The following is a 27,266-nucleotide window of genomic DNA, read 5'->3' on the forward strand; positions in this document are numbered from 1 at the left end:
TCCTGCAGGCCAATTTTCAGCACCTTCTAAATGAACTGTTCATTTGATTTTGCTTTGGAAATGAAGCTAAATCAACAGTAAAAATTTTAAATTGTTTTTGGAAGTCGCTGTACAGTATCAGCTCAGGTTGGAGCTGCAAACAAACTTGTAGCTTTAGTGGCCTCAAAGCATGTCTGTACAGCATTCATCTCTTTACTCACTGCGCACCCTCACTCAGCATCCATTTTGTGAGGGTTGACTGATTGTGTTGTCAAACACACAGTTTCCTCTCAGTGAGACTAGCAAGCTTGTTGTTACATAGCACCTTTCACAACTCACAATGTCCCAAAGCACTTTACAGCTAATGAAATACTTAGGAAATGCCAATTTATGCACAGTGTGCTCCTACAACCAGCATTGTGATCACAACCATACAATCTAATCAGCTGTTAGTGAGGTTGCTCAAGGGATAAATATTGGCCAGGACATCATGGGATAAGATGCCTGCTCTTCTTTGAAATTGTGCCATGGGTATCTTTCATGACCAGCCAGAAGGGCAGACAGATCCTTGGTTCGACGGGGCCTCCAAAAGGCAACAACTCGAACACTGCAGCACTCCCTCAGTGTTGCACTGGGAGTGTCAGTCTACATTCTGTGCTCAAGTTTCTGAACCGGGGCTTGAGCCCACAAGCTTTAGACTGAGAAGTGAGAATGCTGCCAATGGCTGACTAAACATTTGAAATGCAAGGAAATGGAGGGTCCATGTTCTGAAAGTGATCAGCATTAGCCCACCGAATGGACCAGTTCAACATTTCCACAAGGCTTTCAGCCAGGAACACTTTTAATTGGAGCCAAGATTCCAGTTTACGCACCTGGGTATTATTCCCAAACAAAAACAGAAAATGCTGGAAAACCTCAGCAGGTCTGACAGCATCTGTGGAGAGAGGATAGAGCCAATGTTGAGACTGGATGACAAGAGTCGTCCTGACACAAAACTTTGGCCCTATGCTCTGTCCATTGATGCTGTTAGACCTGCTAAGGTTTTCCAGCATGTTCTGTTTGTTTCAGATTCCAGCATCTGCAGTATTTTGCCTTTATCTGAATATTGTTCTCATTCGGTACGGGCAAATGCTTCCACTGTTACTTTTACGTAAATTTACAGAATATGGGTAAAATTCTCTCCTTGGCCTTCAAGCAGAACTTTGACAGAAGGCGGCACGTAACAACTCTTTTGTGAGAAGCCATGTAAAGTGTGCAGTACACGATCTCTTTGTAAGATACAATTTCTGTACAGCTTTCAAAAACAGAATTATAAAGTGAGTGGAGCTTTGCTTTGTTAACGAGTTACATAAATAAAAAGACTGGTTGCTGCCAGAGATTGAATTTTTTTCAAGGGTGCTCTAAAGAAAGGAAAGAAAAACACTCCAAGTTTTGCTGTTATGTCAGTAAACATTATTAAGGAATATTTTCTTTTAGTAAAAACCCAACTGCTGGCAAAACAGGAAGGGAGAATTGGCAGAAAAAACAGAGTTCTGCCAGTGCGGCCACCATTTCTTCCTGGTGTGCTTCATCCACTGTTTGAAATGTAAATCATTCTCACAGCTTACTTTCCGCCCCAGTATAATTTTTGTCTGACGGTTCTAGCTATTTCTCATCACAGGTCTTGGAACTCTATCGTTGCAAATAAATTAAGGATTTGTTTTTTCGACACAGGACTCAGACAACACAAGTGTCTCCAGCTGCAATCTTTTTTTCCCTTCAAGACCATGCGTCCATAACTTAGGTCTTGTGGCGTAGTGGGTAGTGTCCCTGCCTCTGCGCCAGAACCTCCGGGTTTGAGTCCCACCCCAGGACTTGATGGCCAAGGAATGTGACACTCATAACGCGATCAAACAAGTTGAATGTGCCAATCTGCAAACCCTTCCCAACACGCCAATGGCTGGTGGTAAGAGGGGAGACTCCCAGTGAGCCACGCTTGATGGCTATAAGCCCCTGGTGATAAACTAGTGACTTGTTCCAGGTTTAACTAGCTGTGGAAACAGATGAATGTTTCCACAGCTAGTGCACCACCCAGGTGCAGGAAGTGAATTGGAATCCATAACTTAGAGGCAAACAGACATGTAGGACTCTCCAAAGGACTTAGAGGTTTCAACTAGTGTCATCTATTAGCAGCTCAGTGTAAGCCACCTGGATAAATATTTGATAGATTAAGGAACAGAGAGCTATGGGGAAAATGGCACAGAAAAGGAGCTGAAGCTGGCATAGATCAGCCATGATCATGTTGAATGGCAGGGCAGGCTTGAAGGGCTTTGTGGTCTACTCCTATCTCTTGTGTTCAAATCGTGACTTGCAGTGGTTTGGATGGGATCAAAACCTGCCCAGTGGAAGAATTACAAATCATACAAATTTGCCAGCATCATTATTCTGCAGACACAGACGGATCTAGACTCTGCACAGTCTATTACTTGGAGCAGTTGTGTCAGCGGCCAGTGAATATAGTTATGGGGTCGTGAAGATGGATTGTGAACGTGAATTAGAAGACTTTCCTTTATAACCGGCATAAAGACACAGCTTCCTGCTTTTTACCAGGTTTGTGTCCTTGACACAAGTTCATTTCTCAAATTCTTATGAGTCCCTGATTATCTTATCCCAACAAATTGCCCAAAGTTCACAGTCTTTCCTCTGAGACTCAGGTTTGAATCCACCCCAGAATGAGAACTTCAGTTTCACATCTGCTAATGCTATATAAAACATGCTTGGGAATTTCATGCTGAACTGATACACAGTAAATACTGTTCGAGGCCTTGAATAGTTGTCTCAGTCCCAACTTGTCTGCTTGGCTTATTAGTTGGGTCAATATCTCAAGACTGAGTCATGAATCTTTAGTAAGAAATTGCCATATCTATGAGATAAAATACACTTAAGAGGGGTAAAATCAATGAAGTTATCTGGTTTCCCAAGTACAGGGACATGGAAAAAAAAGCAGGGGAATGGGATCAGTTGGATAACTCATCCAAGAGTTGGCAGAGGCACAATGGGCCAAATGGCCTCTTCCGTGAATCATAGAATCTAAGGTGCAGCAGGAGGCCATTCGGCCCATCGAGTCTGCAAAAACCACAATCCCATCCAGACCCTTTCCGCATAAGACCATGCATTTACCCTAGCTAGTCCCCCTGACACTAAGGGGCAATTTAGCTTGGCCAATTAACTTAACCCGCACATCTTTGGCCTGTGGGAGGAAACTGGAGCACCCGGAGGAAACCCACGCCGACACGGGGAGAACATGCAGACTTGGCACAGACAGTGACCCAAGCCAGGAATTGCACCTGGGTCCTGGCGCTGTGAGGCAGCAATGCTAACCACTGTGCCACGGTTCCACCGTGTGCTGGATCAATTTATGATCATCATCATAACATGGCAAAGGGGAGCACACTATTTTTCTCCAATATATCAAATATAATACAAAGGGCCAGAACTGAAACATCACTAGTAATAATTTCACAGTATGTTCTTCAAAGAAAACACAGAAACAAAGTTCTAGATCCCTATCTACAAAAGAAGAATTCTACCTTTGATCACCAACTGAGTTGTTGTATGTGGAAAGAACAGAGCTAATTTGTGAAAGAACCAGCATGTCAATGTTGGTGAAGCAAGATGACAAATAGTTCATTACCTTGCGCAACAGCCACTGTGAAATTGGTAAGAGTAGAGGTGTGGGAACTCCAAAGCACCAGAAGCATCACCTGACAGAAAAAAAGAACAACTGTCAAAAACAGTGAGTAGACATTCAAGTCTTTATATCAATACCACTCTTATTAAATAAGAGGCTTATAACATGAGATGAGAATTTGCTGCCACAGCGCGCGAAAATTATTTTTTATGGTCCTTAAAAATGCGCAATTGAGACACATTATCGGAATCATTCTAGATATGGCTTTATTTCTGCTACTATGTAGCACAAAACTGAATATTCAAAAGATAGAACGTGGATGTCTTTGTTACCTGGACAGCATGGTGGCACAGGGGTAACGCTGCTACCTCACAGCGTCAGGGACCCGGGTTCAATTCTGGCCTCGGGTGACTGTCTGTGTGGAGTTTGCACATTCCCCCCGTGTTTGTGTGGGTTTCCTCTGGATGCTCTGGTTTCCTCTCGCACCCCAAAGATGTACGGGTTAGGTTGATTGACCATGCTAAATTGCCCCTTAGTGCCAGGGAGATTAACAGGGTAAATATATGGGGTTACGGATAAAGGGCCTGGGTGGGATTGTTGTTGATGCAGGCTGAATGGGCCGAATGGCCTCTTTCTGCACTGTGAGTCTTCTATGATTCTGTTATCATGGAGATACAAATGAAGAACAGAGCAATAAAAGGGAATTAACTACTATTGTGTATTTTCTGTTATCACTGTAATTTTACATGTTCAGAAGTTGAATCAAAATGTAACCTGGTATAAGAAAGCTTCAAGGCCCAGAATTTTCAGGGATGGAGTGTGGGGGTTTCTCCTTGTACAATACTGGCAGAAACCCTGGAGAAATTATGTAAATGGCTCTCATCTTTCACTGGTTCATCCAAGTCCCTGTTCATGAATCCTCCAGAAAACTCAGACACGTATCCTCCCTCGAGAATTAAATACCTTTCCTTCTTTCATATAACTGATAACGACAAGCACTCGGAGTCAAAAATAACCCGCGGAGAGAGAAGGCTTTATCAAATTTCATTGCTCTGCTACACTAATACAATTGCTGTCACACTGATCTCTCTGCCCTTGGCCTCCTGCACTGTTCTAGTGAAGCTTAATGTAAGTTTGAGAAACAGCACCTCATCTTTCAATGAGGCACTTAGCAGTTTTCATGCTCAACAATTTCAAATCGTTACCTCTGCCCCAGTTTGTTCCTTTGTGGTTTTGATTTATTTTTCTGCCTTTGGGTGGCAATTGTTCATCATTCTGGCCATTCACATTTTTTCAAGATCCATTTTTCATTTATTTACTTGGTCCGTTCGTCCATCATCCCTTTAATCATTTAATCACCCTTGCCTTCCATCCTTTTACACACCAATCTTTTTGTTTTTTTCGCACCTTTCACCTGCTTAAAACCTGCTACGTTTCTGACTTTTCCTAGTTCTGATGAAAAATCATTGGCCTGAATTGTTAATTCTGTTTCTCTCTCCAGGATGCTGTCTGATTGGCGTATATCCAGCATTTTCTAAGACTTTGTAGCATCTGCATGTTCATCTCCAAGTATGACCATTGTGATGTTACCATGCCATCTTTTAATGATCCACACAAATCTCTTCTGATCTTACTTCATCTAAACATAAAAGCAATAACCTTCTATTCTGTTCTCCCTCATACACTTACTCAGCTTTCCCCTCAAGTGTATTTTTTAAATTCATTCGTGGGACACGGGTGTCTCTGGCTGGCCAGCATTTATTGCCCATCCCTAGTTGCCCTTGTTCAGGGGGCAATTGAGAGTCAACCACATTGCTGTATCCACGTTATTTACCTCAACAACTCCTTGATATTTCTCCGAGTGGAAATATCCTCTCTGGATTTATCCTGCCAAACGAGGGAGGGAAATCTGCCCATGTTGTGGACATTTCAATCTAATTTCTCTTTCGTGATTTTTGATGCATGATGTGAGCAAATTGAAAATCCGTGCCGTGCAAATGCTTAAATCCCCATGAATTTTAAAAATGTGCAGTGCAGGAATCTAAGGCAAGGTAAATGGGGTACTTTGAGAATGTAACAAAAGTAAGTACCAATGATCAAGAAGCTGAACAATGAAGGCTTTTGAAACTAAACTTTGAACATCTGCCAACATTCGTCTTAAAATGCCAGTTGCTTTAAATAAAACAGTACATGTACCTGAAGGGTGAGCTGCCAAGATCAATATGACCACACTGTAATCAGAGAGAAGATAAATAAGTTGCAAAACAATTCTTTCACTTACTATGAAGCAAAGGCAAAGCCATACTGTATGGTCACATAACTCATTCAGTCATTGTTTTGATTTAGTAAGACAATACTTTGGGAAGCAGAGATGTAGGGCTAGTCCGGGCATTGAAATAGTTTCTACTTAACAAACAGGGGGGCTCAGAGATGCAAGACTAAACAAAATAGTACTTTCCCACCAGTGCTATGGTTTAAATAGGTATACAAAGGTTGTTTGCACCTGTTGCAATTATGAGTTGTGTTTTGGGAGTGTCTTTAATATATGGTAAAATGAAGTGGGCTACGTGAGCCGTTCTAAATTGTGCCTGAAAACAAGCCTGGTGGTTTGTTTTTTTTAGTAAGTAGCCTCACAACACCAGGTTAAAGTACAACAGGTTTATTTGGTAGCACGAGCTTTCAGAGCGCTGCCCCTTCATCGGGACTCATATGACTCACCTGATGAAGGAGCAGCGCTCCAAAAGCTCGTGCTACCAAATAAACCTGTTGGACTTTAACCTGATGTTGTGAGACTACTTACTGTGCTCACCCCAGTCCAACGCTGGCATCTCCACATCTTGTTTTTTTTTTAAAAACGAGATTACAGGGGCCCAGACTGTTTTATTGGGAAGAAAGTGCAAGGTGTACACATTTGGAGACAGCGGCAGCAGCATGTTTGCTAACAATCAATAAATCAAGTCTCTGAAGTCCCAGAAAAGTGTTGAGAATGTTGGCTTGTAAACAAATGAGTTTTAAACTGTTCACTTCATTCCAAGATGAAAGAGAATTAGGCTCTCAAGGATAGCTAATCAATATTTCTACCTGTATACAAGGTTCATGTGATTCACATTGCCATATGGGTGGGGTTTGAAATGGGGAGGAAGCCATTGTGATATCGGGTTACAGGCTTTCCTATAATGTAAGAACATAAGAAATAGGAGGTGGTGGTCATTCAGCCCTTTGAGCCCGTTCTGTCATTCAATGGCTGATCTTCTACTTCAACACCACTTTCTTACACTATCCCCACAACCCTTGATGTTTTAACAAGTCTATCAAATCTATCAATCTTAATCTTAAACATGTTTAATGACTGAGTCTCCACAGCTTTCTGGGACACAGAATTCCAAACATTTACCACCCGCTGAGCGAAGAACTTACTCCACATCTCAGTCCTAAATGGCTTGCTCCTTATTCAGAGATCGTGTCACCTGGTTCTAAACACACACCCACTGCCAGTGACATCACTGGATATCACAGACACATGACAAGAGAGAGCAGCTATTGGCGGCAAGATGCTGAGGTTCAATGTGCAGGAATGCGGGAGGAAACTCACACTTGGATTGGAAAGAACAAATTTCTGGGGAATTAAAACAAGGCTGGAAGATTTACCTAGATTTAGCTAGAGAAATCAGTCTCAAGGAAAGACATTTCATAGAATCATACTGGGCAGAAGAGGCCCTTCGGCCCATCGAGGCTGCAGCGACGTGTGAGAAACACCTGACCTCCCAACTTAATCCCATTTACCAACACTTGACTCACAGCCTTGAATGTTATGGTGTGCCAATTGCTATACAGGTTCTTTTTAAAGAATGTGAGGCAACTTGCCTCTAACCACCCTCCCAGGCAGCAAATTCCAGACCATCACCACCCTCTGGGTAAAAAGGTTTTTCCTTACATCCCCCCTAAACCTCCAGCCTCTGGCCCTGAACCTATGTCCCCTCATGACTGACCCTTCAACTGGAGTTAAAAGTTTCCAGGCTGGGAATGGAAAGAATAATTTTGGACTGATTCTGGGAGAATTTAATGCCTACTTAAAGGGCAGTGTAATGTAGACCCGATAGTGGACATTTTTTGGTTATGTTAAAAGTTCTATTCTGTACTTTAAAGGGTAAGTTGCCTTCAAAAAGTGTTCAGTCAATAGTCCATTTTAGTCTGTTTGCTAGAGTATATGTCTAAAAGCATGAAATCCTCTTTGATTATCTGTTCAGATATTAACTGGAAGTAGTAATTTATTTTTTTAAAGTTATCAGTCTCTAAAGTGATCATGGCAAATCAGGGGCACATTTTAAAATCTATGGGCTGAAAAAACCTTTGCTATATTTATCAAAAATGTCTATTACTGATGCCTTGAAGGGAAATGAAAAACTTGAACTGAGAAGAGAAGAAAGGGAAACGTTAAAATGAATTAGAATTCCAAAGGGAAGAAAGAGAAAAAGATGCGTTTCGGAGAATAAAAACAGCACAGTGGTTAGCACTGCTGCTGCACAGTGCCAGGGACCCAGGTTCAATTCCAGCCTCGGTCACTGTTATGTGGAGTTTGCACTTTCTCCCCGTGTCTGTGTGGGTTTCCTCCGGGTGCTCCAGTTTCCTCCCACAGTCCAAACGATGTGCGGGTTAGGTTGATTGGCCATGCTAAATTGACCCTAGTGTCAGGGGAATTAGCAGGGTACATGTGTGGGGTTACAGGAATAGGGCCTGGGTGGGATTGTGGTCGGTACAGATTCGATGGGCTGAATGGCCTCCTTCTGTACTATAGGGATTCTATGATTCTGTGAATAAAAGGAAAAGAAAGCATTAAATTGCAAAGAGAGATAGAGAGAAACAAGAAAATTTGAGGGCACAGGTTTGAGGTGAGAGATACAAAAGGGTCCAGAGGGGCAAATATTTTGCACAGATGGTGGTGAGTGTCTGGAATTAGCTGCCAGAGGTAGTAAAAGAGGCGGGTACAATTTTGTCTTTTTAAAAGCATTTAGACAGTTACATGGGTAAGATGGGTGTATATGGACCAAAGGGGGGAATTGGGACTAGCTTAGTGGTAAAAAAGGGCGGCATGGACAAGTTGGGCCGAAGGGCCTGTTTCCCTGCTGTAAACCTCGATGACTCTAAGATTTTTGTGGTACTTGTTAGAGAAAATTAAATGATGTTTGTTGGATCGTATAGGGTAATGAAGCTTGATGAAAATCTTGAAAAGAGAGGGTGTTGCTACTAGATGAATTTAGAAGCAGTATTCTTTAGGAATCGAGGCCTGGCAGATCAACAAAGGGTTACTACAACAGTAATAAAAAGTTCAACGGTAAATCATGAAAGAAATCTAGCGCAAAATACAAAAACAGATACCACAATCTTCTATAAAAAGGAAAAGAGTAGCTAAAGTCAATATTGGTCCCTTAGCAGATGAGACTGGAGTTAACGGGGAACATAGATGGCAGAGACACTAAATCAATATTTTGCCTGTTTTCACAGTGGAGGATACTAGAACCATCCCAATCATACCAGGTAGTGCAGAGATTGTTGAAAAGGAGGAACTTAAAATAATTGTCATCAACAGGGAAAATGCACTGAGCAAGCTATTGGAATTAAAGGTAGATAGGTCCCCAGGGCCTGATGGCCTACATTCTAGGATCTTAAATGAGTGGTAGCAGGGATAGTGGAGGAATTGATTATAATATTCCAAAATTTTCTGGATTCTGGAAAGGTCCTTGTAGATTGAAAAATGGCTAATGTAACACCGCTGTTGGAAAAAGGAAAAAGGCAGGAAGCAGTAAACTATAGACCAGTTAGTTTAATGACTATTGTTGGGAAACTGTTGGAATCCATTATTAATGTAGTAGTAACAGGACATTTGGAAAGTCAAAACGTAATTCAGCAGAGTCAGCATAGTTTTATGAAGGGTGAATTGTACTTGACTAATTTGCTAGAGTTCTTTGAAAATGTAACAAGCAAAGTGGATAATGGGGGTCCTGTAGATGTGGTGTATCTGGACTTACATAAGGCATTTGATAAGGTGTCGTACAAAAGATTAATACAGAAGTTAAGATTTCATGGGGTTGGGGATAATATACTTGCTTGGATAGAGGATTGGCTCACCAACAGAAAGCAGAGAATGGGGAAATTTTGAATGGAGAATTTTTTTTTTCCGGTTGGCAAACTGTAACTAGTGCTGTGCCACAGGGTTTGGTCCTCAGGGCCCCAACTATTTACCATCTATATTAATGACTTTGATACAATAGAATGTACTTTAACCAAATTTGCAGAAGACACTAAAATAGATGGGAAAGCAAGTTGCAATGAGAAATAAGAAATTTACAAATTAATATGGATAGGTTAGGTGATTGGACCAAAATTTGGAATTTAACGTGGATAAGTGTGAGGTTAACCATTTTGGTCTGAGGACTAAAAAGTCAACTTATTATCTAACTAGAGAGAAACTTCAAAATGCTTCAGTTCAGAGGGATCTGGGTGTCCTTGTGCACAAATTGCAGGAAGTTAGTGCTTCAGGTAATAATAAGAAAGACAAATGGAATTTTGTCATTCCTTGCTAATGGAATAGAGTACAAAAGCAGGGGAGTGTTGTTGCAACTGTATAGGGCATCGGTGAGACCGTATCTGGAATATTGCGCACAGCTTTGGTCCCCTTACTTAAGGATGGACATAAATGCATTCGAGGCAGTTCAAAGAAGGTTCACTAGATTGACTCCAGGGTTGAAGGACTTGTCTAACGGAGAGAGATTGGGCAGTGTAGGCCTATACTTGTTGGAGTTTAGAAGAATGAGAGGAGATCCAATTGAGGTATACAAGATGTTAAAGGGGATTGACAGGGTAGACATAGTGGATGTTTCCCCTTGTTGGACATTCTAGAACAAGAGGCCATAGTTTTAGGCTGTGTGGCAGATTTAAAACAGAAATGAAGTGGAATTACTTCACTCAAAGGCTCTTGAACGTGTGGAATTCTCTATCCCAGAGTGAGGTGGACGTCGAAACACTAAACAAATTCATGGAGATAGATAGATAGATTTGTAATTTATAGCAGGATGAAGTGTTATGGTAAGAGGGCAGGAAGGTGGAGATGAGATCAGCCATGATCATACTGAATTGTGTTGCAGGCTCGAGGGGCTGAATTGCCTATTCCTGCTCCTAGTTCTTCTGTCCCACCCAGAAGGTTGCAAATTTCTAAAGTAAGGGATGCAGCAGCTTCGGATGATGGTTACAAATCGTCCCACAAACACATCGGTGACTGCAAATCTTTGTTTGCAAACCCACACAGAAATTGTAGAGATAAGTGATAGTGATCGAAATAGTAATTATCACAGGGAGGCTAACTTGCTGCAAATAATTTAAGGGACACATTAGCATCAGCCTGGACTGGGACACAGGATAATCGGTGCAAATAATTCATGGACGGTTGGTGACCCTGAATTATGAGGTAGATAGTAGAACTGAAAAGACAAATGCTTCTCAGAGCAGTGGAAATGGCAGTGTGGGAGATAAAAATGATTCATGGTATTGTTATTTTGGACCAGGGAACATCTGCAATGATAGATCAATGTTACTTTTGCCATAAGACAGGGCATGTGAAGGCAAACTGCAGCTATCGCACTTCTATCAGCTTTATACTGTAACAAGGGCAGGTATCTATAAGTGGTAGTTTTCTGATCGAGTAATATAGGGAAGTGAACTTTCAGACCGACTACATACTGGGTATTCAATTATTTCTTTGGACATATCACAATCTTTCTAATATCAGGGACTCATTAATTTGTAATTGTTAGTGCTGTGCATAAACTGTCCCAATGATGGCTTTTATTGTTCATAGAGCAATTTAACTGTTTTCATGGGATGGTATTGGATGGAACGTCGAGAAGTTCTTGAAGAGAAAGTGCAGTAACTTCTAAGTATTTCTATGAAGTTATTTGGAAATAGATTGCATAAATACAATTGGTAACATTTGTTTAAGTTTATTTATCAATGTCACAAGTAGGCTTACATTAACACTGCAATTAAGTTAGTGAAAATCCCCCAGTCGCCACACTCTAGAGCCTGTTCGGATACACTAAGGGAGAATTAAGTATGGCCAATGCCCCTAACCAGCACGTCTTTTGGACTGTGGGAGGAAACTGGAGCACCCGGAGGAAACCCACGCTGACATGGGGAGAACGTGCAACTCCGCACAGACAGTGACCCAAGCTGGGAATCGAACCCGGGCCCCTGGCGCAGTGAGGCAGCAGTGCTAACCACTGTGTCACCTTGTGCAGAGGGCAAAATATGGCATGGATTAATTGAGTTGAATGATTTTTATCCATGAGGTAGCATCTATGCATTTTAAAGTGGTGCTGTAAGTGTGTAAATATCTTCTGATATTAAAATAGCTTTCTCCCCAAAAACAGCCACATAGCACAAAAAGAGTTTTAAGAATATAACCAAGCTATTGTCAGTTAACTGACCCACAAACATACGGTTAATCCATTTTTTGGATGCAATGTTCTTCCAACATTTATCCAGCATGTGAAAAGATGTAACATATTTCCCCACTAATAATAGCTTATTCACAAATTAATTACTAAATTCTTCAAAATCACTGACCATTTATTTTAGAAACAGCTCATTGCACTGCAGCCAATGACATAAGAATCATGTTCCAATAAGTTATCAGACATGAAGAAGGATTGATAGATTAAATGCTTTTCAACTAAGACCTCTCAGTTTTGCTTCCCCTATGGTTTATACTACCTGCATTTCCCAATGGTGGGTACACTTCAGTTCATCAAAATTCAAGCAAACAGCTATACTCAGTGGATGAGGGCCAATTCTGAATTAGGGCCACACTAAATACTGGTCATGGAAGGATAATTTAAATAACTTCAAAACAATTCTCAAAAAATGACCTAACTGAGCTTAATTGAAAGGCTGGTGATTGTTGACTGTGGGCCTACATTTTCATTTTATTTTGAACCTAAAAAGCAGGATGCAAGTTGGTGTAATTTAAAGCAAACATTACAAGTCACTGACTAATTACTCTGTCATTAAATTGCACAGGGTAGACATTATACAGTTGTTGCGATGGCTCTGGAGTACCAGCAGTCTTAGGCAAGAATCAATATTTGGAATATGGAATAGAATCATAGAATGGTGGCCATTCGGTCTGTCGTATCCATGTCGGCTCACTGCAAGAGCAATTCACCTTGTCCTATTCTCACACCTTTTGGAAAAACAGACAGAAGGCACCAGAAATATATACTCACTAAAATTATGATGATAATACAAATTACAAAAAGAAATGAAGAGGAGAAAATAAAACTGGCATTTGTAAAGTAACTTTCACATCTACAAAAGTCCTGAGTGTATCCAATATTGGCGAGTTCTTAAGGGAAAATGTTACTATAATCCAGAAAAATACATTGTAAAGAACAGAAGTCAATCTTCACACACTTTTATAAGCATTTATTTACTACAGCTACACATTAAAAACATGTACCTCATCACTCAAATCCACAGTTTCAGTCTATTGCTATTTAAAAGTGCACAAGTAAATGGCTAGTTGATACCCATCACCTGGATGCAATTGAATACAATTAATATACATTGAATGAAAAGCCACATCAAAGGCTGCAGTGAGGTCAACAATTGGTGGTGCACCATGGTCACAGTAAGAGGCGACCTTGGTAAAGGTCTGGTTCAGGACTTTAGCATGGGAACCTTACATGTAAAAGGTAAAGTTGCCAGAGTTCCAGATGGGATCAGTGCTGGGTCCACTGTTATTTGTCATTTATATTAATGATTTGGATGAGAATATAGGAGGCATGGTTAGTAAGTTTGCAGATGACACTAAGATTGGTGGCATGGGGGACAGTGTTATCTCCAATCGCATGGGGGACAAGTTATCTCCAATCGCAACGGGATCTTGATCAATTGGGCCAGTGGGCTGACGAATGGCAGATGGAGTTTAATTTAGACAAATGCGAGGTGATGCATTTTGGTAGATTGAACCAGGACAGGACTTACTCAGTTAATGGTAGGGCGTTAGGGAGAGTTACAGAACAAAGAGATCTGGGGTACATATTCATAGCTCCTTGAAAGTGGAGTCACAGGTGGACAGAGTGGTGAAGAAGGCATTTGGCATGCTTGGTTTCATCGGTCAGAACATTGAATACAGGAGTTGGAATGTCTTGTTGAAGTTGTACAAGACATTAGTAAGGCCACACTTGGAATACTGTGTGCAATTCTGGTCACCCTATTATAGAAAGGATATTATTAAACTAGAAAGAGTGCAGAAAAGATTTACTAGGATGCCACCGGGACTTGATAGATTGAGTTATAAGGAGAGGCTGGATAGACTGGGGAGTAGGAGGCTGAGGGGTGATCTTATGGAGGTCTATAAAGTAACGAGGGGTACAGATCAGCTAGATAGTCAATATCTTTCCCCAAAGGTAGGGGAGTCTAAAACTAGAGGGCATAGGTTTAAGGTGAGAGGGGAGAGATACAAAAGTGTCCAGAGGGGCAATTTTTTCACAGAGGGTGGCGAGTGTCTGGAACAAGCTGCCAGAGGTAGTGGTAGAGGCAGATACAATTTTCTCTTTTAAAAAGCATTTAGATAGGTACATTGGTACGATGGGTATAGAGGGATATGGGCCAAATGTGGGCAATTAGGATTAGCTTAGGGGTTTTAAGAAAAAAGGATGGCCGAAGTTGGGCCGAAGGGCCTGTTTCCATGCTGTAAACCTCTATGACCTCGGGCACTGACTGATATAACCTGAGCATCACCACACCTCGGGTGAGGGGCAAGGTTGAGAAGGCAGGCCTTCATTAATAACCTTATATGTAGAACCTGGACATAGCAAGTTCAGGGAGGCTGGAACGGGGTGAGGAGGGAGGCAGCAGGATGCTGGAGTGGGGTTGGAAGGAGTCATGACAGCCATTTTAAAAGTGTCAGAGGAGATGAAATTATATTGATGTCAGGTTGCGTGTCACACCACACCTAAAATTGTGCCTAAAGTGTAAATGTTCTTCAGTCCGGAAGACAAAATGTTTCCGGGTTACGGATGATAACAAACATGCATGTACTTGCCCTGTTTTCTTCACCATTCTATTCTTCCACTATGTTGTAAACACAACAAGCTACAGGAAGTGTGGCAAGAGTTAGGAAACAGTTATGTTTAATATTTGCTACATTTGTATCTCATTTATCATAAAAAGGTCACAACATTTTTGGAGAACAGGTTAACTTTCAATTTTCTATGATAGCTCAGTGAGCTATCCACCATCACAATGGGCCATACTGCCCTGCCCTGGATGAATCAGGTTCAGTCTATTCTGTAAAATGTTAGTTGCTTAGTGCTCAGTCAGCAATCAAGCCATGACAAAATTACCTCAAAAACTGGATTGGATGGTGGTGAGGGTGTTAATTGTTTATATTAAGGTTAAAAGTATATAGGTGGGGAGGATAATTATTGGATGATCGCTTGTGCGTTTATGAAGAGAGACTTATTGACACTGGTGGTGAGTTGTAACGCCGTCCATGCCCGCTGGGCAGCGCAGAGACCAGGGTGCATTATTGACCCCTTTAATCACATTTTGATTTGATGTTTTAAGTTTCCTTTCCACTTTGCCTTTTGTTTCGGGCGGTTCCCTCCTTTTAGGAGCTGCCCGTTTTAATTTGTCCCTTTGTTAATTTGATTTAGTTTATTTGGTTGGCAAAAAGAACGGTGGTGGATTGTAGAATTAGGAGCTGCACATTTGTAACGTTTGTGAATAAATCTGGAACCGAGGAAAGATCAACTTTTGGTCTCCTCCTTTGCCGACTGACTACAAGAAGCTTAACAAGGAGGCAAGTGGGTGAAGAGAGTTTTCATGTTAGCGATTTCTATCTGGAGATCTTTGTTGGAAGGAGCATCAGGCACAGGTTTTCAGTGAGGCCAAGGCTGCTTTTGTCTTTATGATAAATAGCCAACCTGTACATATTTCCTGCTGTAAAACTGAACACAATCTAGGTGTTCTTTTTGCGGTCAATTATATTTACCTGTACAAGTAGTTTAGATATTGTTGCTCAAGCTCGCTGAAAAAGAGAGAACAAACTGTTAAACCATCAGTGATGGGACTTCAGCATTAAAACAGGATTAACACTACATTCCATAAGCAATGTGGGTCATGTTCCTTAGCTCAAATTAGTGTCTTTTCATTACACAACTTATAACTAGGGAAGTTCATTCATGAATTTTTAAAAAAACAATTCTTTCACGCTGTGGGCATCGCTAGCTGAACCAGCATTTATTGCCCATCCCTAATTACCCTTGAAGGTGGTGGTGAGCTGCATTCTTGAACTGCTGCCATCCATGTGTTGCAAGAAGACCCACAGTGTTATTAGGGAGAGAGTTTCAGAATTTTGACCCAGTGACAGTGAAGGAACAGCAGTATACTTTCAAGTCAGGATGGTGAGTGGCTTGAAATGGGAACCTCCCGGTCGCGGTATTCCCAAGTATCTGCTGCCCTTGCCCTCCTAGATGGTAGTGGTTACTGGTTTGGAAGGTGCTGTTGAAGGAGCCTTGGTGAATTGCTGCAGTGCATCTTGTAGGTGGCATAAACTACTGCCACTGTGCATCAGTGGTGCAAACAGGGCATAAGGCAAAGCGACATAGATAGGTGAAGCAAGTAAGCAACAATTTGGACCATATCGTGGAAAATGTGAACTTGTCCACTTTGGTAGGAAGAATAGAAAAGCAGTATTCTATCTAAATGGAGTGAGATTGCAGAACTTGGAGGTACAGAAGGATCTGGGTGTCCTGCTGCATGAATCAGGGAAAGTTAGTATGCAGATGCAGCAAGTGATTAGGAAGGCAAATTGAACGCAAGGGGAAAGGAAATAAGAGTGGGGAATAATAGCAAATTACTGTGGATGCTGAAGTCATCCAACTCGAAATTTTAGCTCTGTTCTCTCTCCATAAATGCTGTCAGTCCTGCTGAGATTTTCCAGCATTTTCCATAAGAGTAGGGATGTTTGGCTACAGTTGCGTAGGGCACTGGTGAGACCAGATCTGGAGTACAGTGTATCGTTTTGATCTCCCTATTTAAGAAAGGACGTAAATCCATTAGAAACCGTTCAGAGGAGGTTCACTCAACTGATTCCCGGGATGAAAGGATTCTTTTATGAGGAAAGATTGGACTTGTATCCATTGGAGTTTAGAAGAGTGAGAAGTGATCTTATGGAAAGACATAAAATCCTGAGGGGGCTTGACAAGTGCTAGTCTCTCCTTGTGGGTGAAACAAGGGGTCTCCCATTTAATATAGAGATGAGGAGAATTTTATTCTCTCAGAAGGTCATGAATCTTTCAAACTCTCCTCTCCAGTGAGTGAAGGCAGAATCAATGACTGTTTTAAGATAGAGGTGGACAAGGGAGTTAAAGGTTATCTGAGGTAGGCTGAGTGTGGAGCCATGATCTTACTGACTGACTGGTGGAACAGGCTCGAGGGCCCAAATGGCTTACTCCTGCTTCTAATTCACATGCTTGCGTGATTGTTAAATTCAATAATATATGATGAAGGAATAATGCAGCAGCTTGCCTTTTGTCTTCAGTAAGTTTATTCTACATGCAGCACAGTAGAAATTCAAACTCTTCAGTTTCCACACTCCAATTGTTCCAGCTGTGTCCATTTTATACCCCCTTGGCGGTTGAGCCAATAGTCAGTACCTGTCTTCAATAAGGCAATTAGCTTAACAATGTGATTGCCAAAACTTGCTGGCAAAAACATTGACACGTTTGTTCAAAACCCACAGAATCGTGTGGCTTTATTCACTAAGTGTCTTAGAAACATAGCAAATAGGTGGAGTGGGCCATTCGGCCCTACGATTCTGCACCACCATTCAATATGATCATAGTTGATCATGCGCTTTCAGTGTCCCACTTCCACTTTCTCTCCAATCCCCTTGATCCCATTAGTCGCAAGGGCCACGTCCAGCTCCCTCTTGAACATGCCTAACAAACTGGCCCCAACAACTTTCTGTGGTAGAGAATTCCACAGGTTCACAACTCTGAGTGAAGAAGTTCTTCTTCATCTCAGTCATAGAATCCCTACAGTGCAGAAGGAGGCCATTCAGCCCATCGAGCCTGCACTGACAACAATCCCACCCAGACCCTATCACTCTAACCCCATATATTTACCCTACTAATCCCCCTGACAATAATGGACAATTCATCATGGCCAATCCACCTAACTTGCACATCTTTGAATTGTGGGAGGAAACGGGATCACTTGGAGGAAACCCACGCAGACACGGGGAGAATGTGCAAACTCCACACAGACAGTGACCCAAGCCGAGAATCGAACCCAGGTCCCTGGTGTTGTGAGGCAGCAGTGCTAACCACTGTACCACCGTGCCATCCAGAATGAATGGCTTATCTCTTATTCTTAGATTGTGACCCCGAGTTCTGCATTTCCCCAACATTGGGAACGTTCTTCCCACATCTAGCCTGTCCAGTCCCATCAGGATTTTATGTGTTGCTATGAGATCCCCTCTCATTGTTCGAAATTCCAGTGAATCTTGAATCTCAAACTTTAACTATTTTAAGCAGTTACTAGTCCCTAACTCAATCTTCCCAAAACCTTGGGGGTCCAGTTAAGGATCATTACAGATGCTATACTTGCATTAATAGTCAGCCATAATTTTTCACACTACAGAGTTACCAGTACCTTATAACCTGGTGCAAGGGACCAAGCAGGTGATACAGGCAAAGGAGCACAAGCAATTAAGACATGCCCACAGAGCAGACTCTGCATGGTGAAGACAAGATAATGACCAACCACACCCAAGCTGGCCGGTCTCTTTTATACTGGCCATATAAGTTGACCCCTGCTTTTGGAGGGATTTCAAGGTTCCAAAGGCCAACTTATATGCCGACATCCACTGTATTTCGAATTCCAAAGGTATTTCCTAAAGTGCTACATAGAGTTACTGCACAAAATAAGAACTTATGGTGTTGGGGTTGATATGTCAGCATAGAGGATTGACTAACCAACAGAAAACAGAGTCAGGATAAATGGGTCAATTTCAGGTTGAAAAACTGTCACAATTGGTGCGCTATAGGGATCAGTGCTGGGGCCTCAGTCCATCTACAGTAATGACTTGGATAAAGGAACAGATTGCATTGTAATGTCAAAGATAGGTAAGAAAACAAGTTACCAAGAGGAAGAGTCTGCAAAGCAATACAGATAGGTTAAGTGGGTGGGCTACAATTTGGCAGATTCTATAATGTGGGAAAATGTGAGTGAGGTTGCTCATTTTGGCAGGAAAAATAGAAAATTAGAATATTATTTAGATGGAGTGAGACTGCAGAATGCTGTCGTACAGAGGGATCTGGGTGACTTTGTACATGATTCACAAAGATAGCATGGAATCATAGAATGCTTAAAGTGCAAAAGGAGGCCATTCAACCCATTGAGCTTGCACCGACAACAATCCCATCCAGGACCTATCCCCATAACCCCATATATTTACCCTGCTAATCCCCTGACATCAAGGGTCAATTTAGCATGGCCAATCAACCTAACCGGCACATCTTTGGACTGTGGGAGGAAACCAGAGCACCCGAAGGGAACCCTTACAGACACAGGGAGAACATGCAAACTCTACACAGACAGTCACCCGAGGCTGGAATTGAACCCAGGTCCCTGGCGCTGTGAGGCAGCTGTACTAACCACTGTGCCACCACATTTTAAAGGTTAAGTTTGTCACAAGTAGGCTGACATTAACACGGCAATGAAGTTACTGTGAAAATCCCCTAGTCGCCACACTCCAGCGCCTTTTCGGGTACACTGAGGAAGAATTTAGCATGGCCAATGCATCTAACTAGCACGTCTTTCAGGTACATATGCAGGTACAGCAAGTAATTAAGACAGAAAATGGGATGTTAGGCTTTATTGCAAGGGGAATGAAATATAGAAATAGCAATTGTTTCTACAACAGTTGATGGTATAGGCGAGATTGCCACTAGAACAGTTTTGTTCTCCTTGGGATGAAGGGGTTATCTCATGAGGAAAGGTTGAGCGGGTTGGCCCTGTACTCATTGGAGTTTAGAAGAATGAGGTATGATCTTATTGAATGATAGAAGATTCTGAGGGGGCTTCACAAAGTAGCTGCTAAGATGATGTTTCCACTTGTGGGAGAGACTAGAACGAGGAGACATTGTCTTAATTGGGAGAACTTTTATTTTAAAATTGAAACAAGGAGGAATTTCTTCTCCTAGAGGGTTTTCAAACCCTGGAACACTCTTTTTTTTTACAAAGAACAGTGGAGGCTTGGTCATAGAATACATTCAAGGCTGAATTAGACAGATTTTTGATTAACTAGTGAGCCGAGGGTTAAGGGTGGACTGGCAGGAAAGTGGAGTTAATGCCTGGACTATTTTGTGAATTATTATTGTAGACTTGATGTGCCAAATAGCCTACTCCTGTTCCTATTTCTTATGATCTTATGAAGCACATTTCAGGGACTGGGAACTTTACTAACCTTCAGACTCCCCAAAGTCTGTCCACCATCTGCAAGGCACAAGCCAGGAGTGTGATGGAATATTCTCCACATGCCTGGATGAGTGCAGCTCCAACACGAGAAACTCGACGCCATCCAGGACAAAGCAGTTCAGTTAATTGGCACCATCCATCACCTTAAACATTCACTCCCTCCACTGGCACATTATGACTGCAGTGTACACCATTCTACAAGATGCACTGCAGCAAAGAGTCTGTCAACACCTTCTCAAACCCATACCCTATGCCTCTGTAGAGGTCAAGGGCAGCAAGTGCATCACAAATGTGTACAATTCCCTCTAAGCTTCACACCATCTTGACTGGCAAAAATACTGCCGCTCCTTTGTTATCACGGGATCAAAATCACAGAATTCCCTATCCTACCATAATAGAACTAAGAATACCTTCACCACAGGACTGCAGGAGTTCAAGAAAGCAGCTCATCACCACCTTCTCAAGGGAAATTAGGGATGGGCAAGTGACACTCCCATGACTGAATGACGCAACATTAGACATGATCAATGGAATACTCTTCAATCCTCTAAATAATAGGAGTTACTGAAGAGGACAATGTTATACTGAATGAGAACTCAATGCTGAGATTGAATAAGTGCACCAACGGTTTACAATGAACTGCATTTCATAAATATCTTGTCACTCATGATTAATTAAAGCTTTTTTAAAAAAATCTTCATCAAAACCCTTTCTGCATAAACAAAACTTACCCTTCAAAAGCAATTCATTGAAAGGATTGAAGACATTAATATGATAAGCAGCCATATAAATGCTGAGTAATAGGATTTGAAGGGATACAATTGTTATGTGTCCTAATTAATATGATTCCTGTTGTTTGCCAGGGTCCTGAATGTTGATGTACTAGGGGATAAAAATTGAAATGTTTATCGGATGCGTGTGGACAATATAGGGCGGCATGGTAGCACAATGGTTAGCGCTGCTGCCTCATAGTGCCAGGAACCCAGGTGCAATTCCAGCCTTGGGTGATTGTGTGAAGTTTCCACCCAATGTCTACGTGGGTTTCCTCCGGGTGCTCCGGTTTCCTCCCACAGTCCAAAGATTGGCTATGGTAAATTGCCTCTTAGTGTCCAAAGATGTGCAGGTTAGGGGGATTAGCGGGATAAGCGTGTGGGGTTACGGGGATAAAGCAAGAGGTGGGCCTGGGTAAGATGCACGGTTGGAGAGTCGGTGCAGACGCGATGGGCCGAATGGCCTCCTTCTGCACTGTAGGGGTTCTATGAATAGTCTGAATAAACTTACTTTAATGAATAAGATTTTGATAATCTCTGAAATACTTTGTATCCACCTGCAAAGAGAAGATGGACAGTAAGCTGCACTCATTAAAAACTGCACACATTTGAGAAAAATTGCAATTTGAGTTTTGCTGGTAAATAAAGCTTTATACTGCCGTGTCTTTATCATATTACAAATAGTAGCAGTGCATTCAAGTCAAATTAAAAATTAATGCATCCATGCTGACAATTTTAATAAACTGCTGACATTAAAAAGTAGAATAAGCAGTCTCACAATGTCAGGTTAAAGTCTAACAGGTTTATTTGAAATCATGAGCTTTCGGAGTGCTGCTCGTGATTCCAAATAAATCTGTTGGACCTTAACCTGGTGTTGCGAGACTTCTTACTGTGCCCACCCCAGTCCAACGCCGCAATCTTCACATCATCATTAAAGACTAGGAAACCACTAATTATTTCAAATATAACATGTATACCATGTTCACAGATGAACTTTCAGTTAAACAACCAAATACAGTTCTAATGTGCCTCACGCCCAAACAGATAATCTAAATTGAAATACTGTGCAGCACTGAGGGAGCGCTTCATCAGTGCTTCTGTCCTTCAGATTTCATGATCAAGATTCCAGAGCACAATTTGAAAATAAAAAGTTTCCCCGAGGGATCCTGATCAACATTTTGCCTCATCGGCTGTGATAGATCTTTAAGCAATTGTATGCTAAGTGCTTTGAAGAGCTGAGAGATATGATGGATACTGCATAAATCCCAGACTGTCCCTTTACATAGTATCTTTCGATCATGTCCATAATGGGTGTTAAACAAGTATTGTAAACTAAGATCTTCGCTCCCGAGATAGTCAATGTGTACAAGTATTGCTGATGTGGCACTGACCAAGACTTAGTAGTTCTCTCTGGTTTGCAAACAGCATTGGGGCAAGGGGCACAAACTGTGTGTTCCACCGGGATTTGTTTGGGGAACATTTGCTAGGGTCTGATTCCTAATCGATATTCCACCTTTTTTCTCTCTCTACAATGTACATAAATGATTTCAAAATTGGGAAACAAATAAAATGGCTTAATTTTGCTATGATGTGGAGATGCCGGCGTTGGACTAGGGTGGACACAGTAAGAGTTTTAACAGCACCAGGTTAAAGTCCAACAGGTTCATTTGGTAGCAAATACCATTAGCTTTCAGAGCGCTGCTCCTGGAGGAGCAGCGCTCCGAAAGCTAATGGTATTTGCTACCAAATAATCCTGTTGGACTTTAACCTGGTGTTGTTAAAACTCTTACTTAATTTTGCTAAACAGGGTGAGGTCAATGTTGCAAAAAACAGGAAAGTGACCAAAGAGATGACATCTACATAGTTTAACGGATTTGATTTGATTTTGTCACATGTATGGGATACAGTGAAAAGTCTCTTGCGCACTATACAGACAAAATGTACCGTTCATAGAGTACATAGGGGAGAAGGAAAGGAGAGGGTGCAGAATATAGGTTGCAGTCAAAGCCAGGGTGCAGAGAAAAATCAGCATAATATATGATAGGTCCATTCAAAAATCTGATGGCAGCAGGAAAGAAGCTGTTCTCGAGTTGGTTGGTATGTGTCTCAGACTTTTAAATTTTTTCCCTGACGGAAGGTGGTGGAAGAGAATGCCCGGGGTGCGTGGGGTCCTTGATTATGCTGGCTGCTTTTCCAAGGTAGCGGGAAGTATAGATGGAGTCAATGGATGGGAGACTGGTTTGTATGATGGATTTTTTCGTAGTTTTTTGCAGTCTTGGACAGAGCAGGAGCCATACCAAACTGTGCTACATCCGGAAAGGATGCTTTCTATAGTGCACCTGTAAAAATTGGTGAGAGTTGTAGTGCATACACTGAATTTCCTTAGCCACCTGAGAAAGTAGAGGCGTTGGTGGACTTTCTTAACCATAGCATCGGCATGGAGGGACTAAGACAGGTTGTTGGTGACCTGAACCCCTAGAAACATGAAGCTCTCGACCATTTCCACTTCAACCGTTGATGCAAACAGTAGCATGTTCTCCACTACGTTTCCTGAAGTCAATGACTATCTCCCATGTTTTTCTGACATTGAGGGAGAGATTATGGCTATGACTATGGCAAGGTCTGCAAGACATAACAGGCTACAAGATGAAAGCATGTAAAATCATCAGCACCAACGCACCCCTCCATGATGAGCTCAATGCATTCTACGCCCCTTTTGAGCAAGAGGTCAGAGAGAGCACACCCTCCAGCCTGGAAGCCTCGGCTGAACCTGTATCTGAGGTCACCATTGCAGATGTCAGAGCAGCTTTCTCGGAGGTCAACCCACGGAAAGCGACTGGCCCGGATGGGTACCCGGACGAGCACGCAGATCCTGTGCAGACCAGACGGCGGGGAGCAGCAGCTGGCAGGGATATTCGCTGACATCTTCAACCTCTCCTTATAATAATCTGAGGTTCCTATCTATTTCAAGAAGATGACCATCATTCCAGTACCAAATAAAAGCCAAGCAGCGTGCCTTAATGACTATCGTCTGGTGGCTCTGACATCCATCATTATGAAGTGCTTTGAAAGGTTAGTCATGGCACGAATGAATTCCGGCCTCCCAGATCCACTACAGTTTGCCTACCACAGCAGACGTCATCTCCCTGGCCCTGCACTCAACCCTGGAACACCTAGATAACAAGGACATCTATGTCAGACTCCTATTTATTGACTACAGCTCAGCCTTCAACACCATTATTCCTACAAAAATCATCTAAAGCTCCGGGGCCTGGGATTTGGCTCCACCCTCTATAACTGGATCCTGAGCTTCCTAACCCACAGACCACAATCAGTAAGGATGACCATCCTCAACACTGGTGCCCAAGGCTGTGTCATCAGTCCCTTACTATACTCCTTGTACATAATGACTGTGTGGCCAAATTCCTCTCCAACTCGACTTTCAAGTTTGCCAATGACACCACCGTAGTGGGTCGACTCTCAAATAATAACGAGACAGAGTACAGGAAAGAGATAAGAGCATCTGGTGAATTGGGGTGACGGCAATCTCTCCCTCAATGTCAACAAAACGAAGATGATAGTCATCGACTTCAGGAAGTGTAGTGGAGAACCTGCCCCCCGTCTACATCAACGAGGACGAAGTAGTAATGGTCGAAAGCTTCAAGTTTCTCGGTGTCCAGATCACCAACAACCTGTCCTGGTCCCCCCCATGCTGACACTATAGTTAAGAAAGCCCATCAAAGCCTCTACTTTCTCAGAAGACTAAGGAAATTTGGCATGTCAGCTACGACTCTCACCAACTTTTACAGATGCACCATAGAAAGCATTCTTTCTGGTTGTATCACAACTTGGTATCGTTCCTGCTCTGTCCAAGATCGCAAGAAACTACAAAGGGCCATGAATGTCGCCCCGTCCATCACGCAAACCAGCCTCCCATCCATTGACACTGTCTACACTTCCCGCTGCCTCGGAAAAGCAGCCAGCATAATTAATGACACCACACACCCCAGCTATATCATTTTCCACCTTCTTCCATCAGGATAAAGATACGAAACTATGCTTTATCTGTATAGCACGCAAAAAACAATCCTTTTCACTGTATCCTAACATATGTGACAATAATAAATCAAATTATTGTCATCGCACCATTTCACCAGATTCTCTATCTCTTTCCTGTACTCCATTTCGTGATTGTTTGAGATCCGAGCCACTACAGTGGTATCATCGGCAAACTTGAAAATCGAGATGGAGTGAAATCTGGCCACACAGTCATAAGTGTATAAGGAGTAAGGGCTGAGGACACAGTCTTGCGGGCCACTGATAAAGAACAATACAGCACAAGAACAGGCCCTTCGGCCCTCCAAGCCCGTGCCGCTCCCTGGTCCAAACTAGATCATTCTTTTGTATCCCTCCATTCCTACTCCGTTCATGTGGCTATCTAGATAAGTCTTAAACGTTCCCAGTGTGTCCGGCTCCACCACCTTGCCCGGCAGCGCATGCCAGGCCTCCACCACCCTCTGTGTAAAATACGTCCTTCTGATATCCGTGTTAAACCTCGCCCCCCGCCCCTCACCTTGAACCTATGACCCCTCGTGAACGTCACCACCGACCTGGGAAAAAGCTTCCCACCGTTCACCCTATCTATGCCTTTCATAATTTTAGACACCTCCATTAGGTCACCCCTCATCCTCCGTCTTTCCAGTGAGAACAACCCCAGTTTACCCAATCTCTCCTCATAACTAAGCCCTTCCATACCAGGCAACATCCTGGTAAACCTCCTCTGCACTCTCTCTAAAGCCTCCACGTCCTTCTGGTAGAGTGGCGACCCGAACTGGGCACAGTATTCCAAATGCGGCCGAACCAACGTTCTATACAACTGCAACATCACACCCCAACTTTTATACTCTATGCCCTGTCCTATAAAGGCAAGCATGCCATGTGCCTTCTCCACCTGTGACGTCACCTTCAAGGATCTGTGGACTTGCGCACCCAGGTCCCTCTGCGTATCTACACCCTTTATGGTCCTGCCATTTATCGTACAGCTCCCCCCTATGTTAGTTCTACCAAAATGCATCACTTCGCATTTATCTGGATTGAACTCCATCTGCCATTTCTTTGCCCAAATTTCCAGCCTATCTATATCCTTCTGTAGCCTCTGACAATGTTCCTCATTATCTGCAAGTCCAGCCATTTTCGTGTCGTCCACAAACTTACTGATCACCCCAGTTACACCTTCTTCCAGATCGTTTATATAAATCACAAACAGAGGTCCCAATACAGAGCCCTGCGGAACACCACTAGTCACAGGCATCCAGCCGGAAAAAGACCCTTCCACGACCACCCTCTGTCTTCTGTGACCAAGCCAGTTCTCCACCCATCTAGCCACCTCCCCCTTTATCCCATGAGATCCAACCTTTTGCACCAACCTACCATGAGGGACTTTGTCAAACGCTTTACTAAAGTCCATATAGACGACATCCACGGCCCTTCCCTCGTCAACCATTCTAGTCACTTGTTCAAAAAACTCCACCAGGTTAGTGGGGCATGACCTCCCTCTCACAAAACCATGCTGACTATCGTTAACGAGTTTATTCCTTTCTAAACACGCATACATCCCATCTCTAAGAATCCTCTCCAACAACTTCCCTACCACGGACGTCAAGCTTACCGGCCGATAATTTCCCGGGTTATCCTTCCTACCCTTCTAAAATAACGGGACCTCATTAGCTATCCTCCAATCCTCTGGGACCTCACCTGTGTCCAGTGATGAGACAAAGATTTACGTCAGAGGCCCAGCTATTTCATCTCTCGTCTCCCTGAGCAACCTTGGATAGATTCCATCAGGCCCTGGGGATTTGTCAGTCTTTATATTCTCTAAAAAACCTAACACTTCCTCCCTTGTAATGGAGATTTTCTCTAACGGGTCAACACTCCCCTCCGAGACACTCCCAGTCAACACATCCCTCTCCTTTGTGAATACCGACGCAAAGTATTCATTTAGGATCTCCCCTACTTCTTTGGGCTCTGATGTTGAGGATAATCGTGGAGGAGGTGTCATTACCTATCCTTACTGATTACTTGGCTGACAAAGTGGCAGATATTTTTGAATATTGGTAAATTCAAGACACTGAAATTGAAGGAGAATAAGCAGAAGGGATATAAAGTAGGCAGTTTAAGAAAAAAAGCTGAAATGATGTTTGAGTGATTAAGCAGAGCGGTGGAACATGTCATCCTGGGTGTAAAGGTGAACTTCTATGGAGCAATGGTTCATGCTCCTCCAAGATACCACGGAAAATAGTCAT

General features: G+C 42.6%; 1 protein-coding gene across 1 annotated transcript in view; it reads right to left on the bottom strand.

Annotated features, from left to right (window-relative positions):
* Positions 1-27,266, bottom strand: part of slc35d4 (solute carrier family 35 member D4) — a 151,831-nt gene that overhangs the window by 72,516 nt on the left and 52,049 nt on the right. The window contains exons 9-12 of the mRNA XM_078215930.1: positions 21,476-21,521; positions 15,702-15,737; positions 5,846-5,880; positions 3,653-3,722 (exon numbers count right to left, since the gene is read on the bottom strand). Of these exons, the coding sequence (XP_078072056.1) occupies positions 3,653-3,722; positions 5,846-5,880; positions 15,702-15,737; positions 21,476-21,521 (187 nt within the window). The remainder of the gene's footprint in view (positions 1-3,652; positions 3,723-5,845; positions 5,881-15,701; positions 15,738-21,475; positions 21,522-27,266) is intronic.

The sequence above is a fragment of the Mustelus asterias genome, chromosome 7, assembly GCF_964213995.1.
Source record: "Mustelus asterias chromosome 7, sMusAst1.hap1.1, whole genome shotgun sequence".
Taxonomy (NCBI): Eukaryota; Metazoa; Chordata; class Chondrichthyes; order Carcharhiniformes; family Triakidae; genus Mustelus; species Mustelus asterias.